At 44.0% G+C, this 7,631-nt stretch overlaps 1 protein-coding gene and 1 long non-coding RNA gene across 3 annotated transcripts; one reads left to right on the forward strand and one right to left on the reverse strand.

Annotated features, from left to right (window-relative positions):
• Positions 1–318: 318 nt before the first annotated feature.
• LOC121706123 (hemicentin-2-like) lies at positions 319–4,322 on the forward strand. 2 transcript variants are annotated; one of them, XM_042087605.1, is made up of 4 exons: positions 319–966; positions 2,124–2,393; positions 2,545–2,874; positions 3,329–4,322. In XM_042087605.1, the coding sequence occupies exons 1-4, from the start codon at positions 858–860 to the stop codon at positions 3,580–3,582; spliced, it is 963 nt and encodes a 320-aa protein (XP_041943539.1). In that variant the 5' UTR covers positions 319–857; the 3' UTR covers positions 3,583–4,322. The 2 variants fall into 2 exon arrangements, with proteins under 2 accessions (XP_041943539.1, XP_041943540.1); XM_042087606.1 differs by lacking the exon at positions 319–966 and adding an exon at positions 1,015–1,632.
• LOC121706124 lies at positions 4,141–6,853 on the reverse strand. Its single transcript, XR_006030972.1, has 2 exons — positions 6,651–6,853; positions 4,141–4,298 (listed from the first exon to the last, which is right to left on the reverse strand). It is a non-coding gene; the product is annotated as an uncharacterized LOC121706124 (long non-coding RNA).
• Between the last annotated feature and the right edge of the window lie 778 nt (positions 6,854–7,631).

Genomic DNA, 7,631 nt, shown 5'->3' on the forward strand with positions numbered 1-7,631 from the left:
ATGTGGGCCCTTGAGACCAACATACCATAAAAATGTCATCCTCGGTGCCACAGTTCAGGTAGTTATTTAGGAAAAACTGCATTTTTTGGGTTTCGGGGGGCCCAGCGCGGGGGGTGGGGGGTAGTGGCCCCCGGAGACCAAACGAAATTTTTCCGTAAAAAAGTCAAGTGGGGCTACATACCCACCAAATTTCATGTGCCCCGGTGGTTCGGTGTCCCGGGTATCGTTGACCAAAAATTCAGGAAGGAAAAAAAAAAAAACTTTGACAATCCCTATATGACCGCTTTGCTAGCTTCGCTAGCGGCGGTCATAATAAATGCAGGGGGGAAAAGTACCCTAAGAAAGTGAAAGAAAAACAAAACTGTCAAACAGATCTTTCTGCTGTGTGCAAATATCCCACTAAGTAAACCAGGGCCAGACTAAACTTAACACATCCAGCACTGTGAGGTTTATCTCTGGAATTATGTTTAGCTACAAACACGGCCTCAGTGCAGTGTTTGTCTTTTGTTTGATGTGCTCTGTTACTGAAGGACTGGAGGACGAGCATTGCCAAGTAACTGTTTGTGTAGTCCGGATAAGGGTTGCCATAACAACCTCTGCACTGCAGTCAGGGCTGGGACAGCATGCCAGAGTAGCCTACATGGCCCTGGAATTAACACTCGAGCACAAGCAAGGGGTTAAAATTAGGCTTTGAAATGGTGTCACACGGTGTGTCTTTTCATGAGATATGATATCATAGCATTGATATGTGAAAAGATCCTGTTGAATGTTGAGTGGTATGATGGCACAATTGAATGGCTGTATAACAAAATTTAGGTCACCTCTCAATAGTTAGGCTATTTTACCATTTTGTGCAAATGAGAATACAATGCTGCAATCATTTGGGGCTAGAGGCTCTGTTCATATTTCACGTTCAAGACAGACACACCCAGAAACAGCTGTCCACTGCTGTTCAGAGAAGGCCTGGTAAGCAGACTTTTAGCAGACTCTTTTTAATGCTTCTTAAAAACACAATGCTCTGCTGTGTTTTCATTCCCATGTCTGGTCCTATTGGTGAGCAGCTGTTGAGCAAGCACATTAATGCAGTTCCTCACAGAATAACTGGCCTTTTCAGAGAGCATCTTTGTGAACTGTCAGCTGCTGATGTAAATTCATGGATGTTGTGATTGAGACTAGCTGGTGTTTTTAAGTGCAACTGCCCTAGCTGTCAGTCTTTCCTTCCTTGAATTCCTTTCCATCCTTTCATACCCAAGTTTCCATCAATCCATATCTACCTCAAGTTTTCTATGTTTGTGATAGGCTATTGAAAGGAGCAGACTGTTATTTTGTAACAATGCACAGTGGGGGTTGGGAAAGAGAAACATTACTATGCTGCAGAGAGAGTGGCTTTCTATATGGCCCGGGCCTGAGAGTCCCCTTCATGCGCCTTAGCCGAACACTGAGATGAGAGGCGAGCGAAGGTCCCCGGGAAGGGGGGCTTTTGTTAGCCAGAGTTCATGACGTTGCCAAGCAGGACAAAGTCGGAATTCCGCTCGCTTTCAACCCAAATCACAGCAGAGTGAGGCGAAGTCTTAATCAAAATGGAGAGGACCACGTTGAGATGCTTTTATATAGTCTGCATGTTCTGCACAGGTGAGATGGTCGCTATTTGTATGTGCGCAACAAGGCTTTTAAAAACAGAAGAAAAAGGCATTTTGTTTACCGTGAGTCGAAATACTGACACGGATAGAGAAAGTCACCGGGTAGCTAGTCATACTCAATTTATTTTAAAACAGACTTTAATGGCTTAACTAAGAGGGTTTTTGCATTTCCTTTGTGAATGTCATTTTAAAGCATGCTATGACAGAACTGTAACGTAGCCCAAATGTGTCATCCAAGCCAACATAGCCTACTTTAGGAATTTTGAATGCGGTTATGTAACTTCAACCGATTAAGTCCAACCCTTGTATTAATGTGGCGATATGGTATGAAGGCCATGCAGTTTTCAAACCTGATTTGTAGAACAACCTGTTGAACATGATTTCGGTGCAGTGCATCAGTGCAGTGAATGTTGATTGTCTAAACTGTTATCTCTGAGAGGTGCTGAGAGGATGTTATCAATGTAGTCTACTGTATCCACTCAGCTCTCGCAGGTGACAGTTGCTCGCTTGAGCTGAAGCCTGCTAGGGTTGTGGTGGCCTTCGGGGAGCCCGTGACGGTCAACTGCGTGGCCTCTCGGCCGGTACGTGTGTTGGGCTGGGAGTCAGCTGTGGGCGCCACGCACACGCAGAATGACCTAACTGTCCAGTGGAAAGTGGACAGTCTGATCGACTGGATTGAAGAGCCAATCTGCTACGGAGTATTTTTCACAGCGCCCAGGCAGTGTGAGGAGAAACTAAATCTCGTCCTTTACAGTGAGTGTATAGTAAAATAGCCAACTCAATTAATGCATAGAAAGGAGCCAATGATTGTAAGTCTTACATACTATTGTAAAACAGTTCAACTGTCTGAAAAGGTGATCATGATGACAGCAGTGTGCTGCATTCAGTCTGTTTTTGTTTTCAGAAACCCCAGACAGTGTGTCTATCAGCCTTAATCACACAGGTACCATGGTGGAGGGGAAGGAATACCAGCTACTGTGTGAGGTGCAGAACATAGCGCCCGTACAGTACCTCACATTGAGGTGGTACAGAGGTCAGACCGAGGTGTACAACCACTCATTCTCCGACCTGACACCGACCACACCGGTCCAAGTGTCCTCCTCCCTGCTCATCACTCCGACCATGGCAGACCATGGGGTCCAGTACACGTGTGCAGCTGAGCTTGACCTGGGCATCGACGGTCCCCGACCTCCTCCCCGTGTCTCCTCAAAGCCTCTTGATATCACTGTACATTGTGAGTATTATTGTGAACTTGGCCTGCTTTGCAGGGCTGAATCTACTGTGTATTTGCTTTTGATATGAGTGATTAATCTCATTTTATGTATTCCATTATTTATCTCTCTCTCTCTCTTTCTCTTCCTCTCATTTTCTTTCTCTCTATCTGTTTGTCTGTGTGTACATTTGTATGATGTGGTGGCACATTTGGGGTTTATCTGTGTGTATGTGTGTGTCATCTGTGTGTGTATGTTTATCTGGCTGTATGTGTATGTGTATGTGTGTGTGATGTGTGTGTGTGTATGTGTATCTGGGTGTATGTGTGCATAATCTGTGTGTGTATGTGTATCTGTGTGTGATATGTGTGTATGTGCATATCTGTGTGTATGTGTATGTGTGCGTGATCTGTGTGTGCGTGCGTATCTGGGTGTATGTGTATGTGTGTCTGCGCCCCTGTGGACACCATGCTCCAGTCTCTCCTTCCTTCTCCCAGCCTGAGGACGAGACCCTGGAGCTGAGCAAAGGGGATGAGGCGTCGTTGAACTGCACGGCTGTGGGGAGCCCCCCGCCATCATACACCTGGAGCACCGCTGCACTTTCCCTGGAGAAGATGGAGGACCAACCCATCCTGACCTCCACTGCCCTGCGGCCTGGGACTTACACATGTACTGCCTCCAATATACTGGGCAAGAAAAGCAAGCAGTTCATCATCAAGCCCAAACCCTAGGCATGCCACTGAATGAGGATGTACGCCACACCGTTATATGCTCATGCCAGCTCCATGGTTTCAACTAGCCTGATTTGTTGTGTTACCTCTTCTCAGGTGGGCAATGTGAGAGGTCATTGTGAATGTCCAAGGGAAGCCAGTGCACATAAAGTGTCATTAGAACTGAAAGCTGACCACTGAATATACTGGATTCTTTGTTGGCTGACATTTTTTTCAGTTTCACACAGCTACAAGTTGGCCAGGTGATACTCTTGTGGTGTGGAATTTAGGCCTGGATCATTTTGTAGCGTATTGTTTTAAATAGCTCTTTACATTTTTATAGATTAAATGTTTTGTTATTTTAGATGTGATGACCTCATAACTGTGTGTCAGTCTGATAATGAGTTGACACACCAGATGTCTCTCAGAAAATGTTTAAGCTAATAATGTTTCTGATTTTTTGAGTGGTGTTTTGTTTCTGTTCTGAACAGGTTGTATATTCCAACTAATATTTCTATGTTACTTTCTTAGAGCTTTCTTATTTGATTCAACATAGTACAACTTGGTATTTGTTTTTTCTGTCTGACCTAATACTAATACAATTGCAAGTGTAAAACATTTTGTTGTTCTATTGATTTTTGAACTGCCCTGAGTTGTTTTTACTTTCTGTTGAGTCCGCACACTCCAGTCTGTGCAGATTTTTCTTATCTTTTATATGTTACCTACCAATCCTGCACCTCGACAGATGAGCGGTGATCTTTTATATGTTACCTACCAATCCTGCACCTCGACAGATGAGCGGTGATCTTTTATATGTTACCTACCAATCCTGCACCTCGACAGATGAGCGGTGATCTTTTATATGTTACCTACCAATCCTGCACCTCGACAGATGAGCGGTGATCTTTTATATGTTACCTACCAATCCTGCACCTCGACAGGTGAGCGGTGATCTTTTATATGTTACCTACCAATCCTGCACCTCGACAGATGAGCGGTGATCTTTTATATGTTACCTACCAATCCTGCACCTCGACAGGTGAGCGGTGATCTTTTATATGTTACCTACCAATCCTGCACCTCGACAGGTGAGCGGTGATCTTTTATATGTTACCTACCAATCCTGCACCTCGACAGGTGAGCGGTGATCTTTTATATGTTACCTACCAATCCTGCACCTCGACAGGTGAGCGGTGATCTTTTATATGTTACCTACCAATCCTGCACCTCGACAGATGAGCGGTGATCTTTTATATGTTACCTACCAATCCTGCACCTCGACAGATGAGCGGTGATCTTTTATATGTTACCTACCAATCCTGCACCTCGACAGATGAGCGGTGATCTTTTATATGTTACCTACCAATCCTGCACCTCGACAGATGAGCGGTGATCTTTTATATGTTACCTACCAATCCTGCACCTCGACAGATGAGCGGTGATCTTTTATATGTTACCTACCAATCCTGCACCTCGACAGATGAGCGGTGATCTTTTATATGTTACCTACCAATCCTGCACCTCGACAGATGAGCGGTGATCTTTTATATGTTACCTACCAATCCTGCACCTCGACAGATGAGCGGTGATCTTTTATATGTTACCTACCAATCCTGCACCTCGACAGATGAGCGGTGATCTTTTATATGTTACCTACCAATCCTGCACCTCGACAGATGAGCGGTGATCTTTTATATGTTACCTACCAATCCTGCACCTCGACAGATGAGCGGTGATCTTTTATATGTTACCTACCAATCCTGCACCTCGACAGATGAGCGGTGATCTTTTATATGTTACCTACCAATCCTGCACCTCGACAGATGAGCGGTGATCTTTTATATGTTACCTACCAATCCTGCACCTCGACAGATGAGCGGTGATCTTTTATATGTTACCTACCAATCCTGCACCTCGACAGATGAGCGGTGATCTTTTATATGTTACCTACCAATCCTGCACCTCGACAGATGAGCGGTGATCTTTTATATGTTACCTACCAATCCTGCACCTCGACAGATGAGCGGTGATCTTTTATATGTTACCTACCAATCCTGCACCTCGACAGATGAGCGGTGATCTTTTATATGTTACCTACCAATCCTGCACCTCGACAGATGAGCGGTGATCTTTTATATGTTACCTACCAATCCTGCACCTCGACAGATGAGCGGTGATCTTTTATATGTTACCTACCAATCCTGCACCTCGACAGATGAGCGGTGATCTTTTATATGTTACCTACCAATCCTGCACCTCGACAGATGAGCGGTGATCTTTTATATGTTACCTACCAATCCTGCACCTCGACAGATGAGCGGTGATCTTTTATATGTTACCTACCAATCCTGCACCTCGACAGATGAGCGGTGATCTTTTATATGTTACCTACCAATCCTGCACCTCGACAGATGAGCGGTGATCTTTTATATGTTACCTACCAATCCTGCACCTCGACAGATGAGCGGTGATCTTTTATATGTTACCTACCAATCCTGCACCTCGACAGATGAGCGGTGATCTTTTATATGTTACCTACCAATCCTGCACCTCGACAGATGAGCGGTGATCTTTTATATGTTACCTACCAATCCTGCACCTCGACAGATGAGCGGTGATCTTTTATATGTTACCTACCAATCCTGCACCTCGACAGATGAGCGGTGATCTTTTATATGTTACCTACCAATCCTGCACCTCGACAGATGAGCGGTGATCTTTTATATGTTACCTACCAATCCTGCACCTCGACAGATGAGCGGTGATCTTTTATATGTTACCTACCAATCCTGCACCTCGACAGATGAGCGGTGATCTTTTATATGTTACCTACCAATCCTGCACCTCGACAGATGAGCGGTGATCTTTTATATGTTACCTACCAATCCTGCACCTCGACAGATGAGCGGTGATCTTTTATATGTTACCTACCAATCCTGCACCTCGACAGATGAGCGGTGATCTTTTATATGTTACCTACCAATCCTGCACCTCGACAGATGAGCGGTGATCTTTTATATGTTACCTACCAATCCTGCACCTCGACAGATGAGCGGTGATCTTTTATATGTTACCTACCAATCCTGCACCTCGACAGATGAGCGGTGATCTTTGACTTTATTACTTTCTGGTGAGTAAAAAAAAAATCTCCACAGTTTCCATGAAGACAAAAAAATGTAACCATATTTATCATGCCCCTCACTTGCATTGCAGTCTCTTATGTCAAGAATGTCTTCTGCACTGCACATTCCTCATATATTCATGTAAACAATATATTGGAATAAAGTGTCAAAGAATATTGCATATATGGCATCTGAACTGACTGTTATAGAAATTGAACAAACAAAAACAGAGCTGCAGATCTTTGGCGTGCCCTGAACTGGGGATTCAAAGACAGGCAGTAAGTAAAGAGTGAGGCTGCATTTCCAGAGTTTGTGTATTTCAGAAGAAATGCATTAGCCTACACAGGTTAGAAAAATATCAGGGGACTCTGAGGTATCCTGGAAAGAATGTCCTGAAAATGATAGAAATGTAACCTAATAGATAATATGAGTGGCCAGACCTTTTTTGCTCTGTTTTTGCTAACCAGTGGCCTTCTGGGACAGGGAGAGAGAAAAAAACTAACAGAACTGAAGAGAAATGAAATAGCCTCCATGAATGGGTGTTTGTTGCTTGGTCTGAAGCTGCTCTTGTGGCCTACATGCAATGCCATTGTTTTTTTTTTTTTCATTTCTTCACTTGCTTTTGTTTGTCTTTTGAACAAGGGTCTTGATGCACTCTGTTTCTATTCAAGGCTTACGTCATACTCTATCTCTTCTTGTCTTCCTCTAAATGAAACACGACAATGTGAGAGATCAATTGAAATGCAAGACAGACAAGCGAACTCTGGTTAAATATGCAGAGAGACATCTTTGACACAAGTGAGAATGTGTTGCAGAGCTCTAGATTTCTCAACACATCTGGGTCAGCTAGGCCTGGGAACAGTGATTTGTTTGTTGTTCCTGTGCTTACTAATGCAGTTTCCCTGTAAAACTAGAATATTGTTTGGAAAACGGTCAGCTTGTTTTGTT

This window comes from Alosa sapidissima, chromosome 3 (assembly GCF_018492685.1).
Source record: "Alosa sapidissima isolate fAloSap1 chromosome 3, fAloSap1.pri, whole genome shotgun sequence".
Classification (NCBI taxonomy): Eukaryota; Metazoa; Chordata; class Actinopteri; order Clupeiformes; family Clupeidae; genus Alosa; species Alosa sapidissima.

Coding starts and splice junctions, on each gene's coding strand:
- LOC121706123 (XM_042087605.1), top strand. CDS start 858: ATGAGAATACAATGCTGCAATCATTTGGGGCTAGAGGCTCTGTTCATA. Junction 967..2,123: donor TGCTGTTCAGAGAAGGCCTG/GTAAGCAGACTT, acceptor GTATCCACTCAG/CTCTCGCAGGTGACAGTTGC. Junction 2,394..2,544: donor ACTAAATCTCGTCCTTTACA/GTGAGTGTATAG, acceptor TTTTGTTTTCAG/AAACCCCAGACAGTGTGTCT.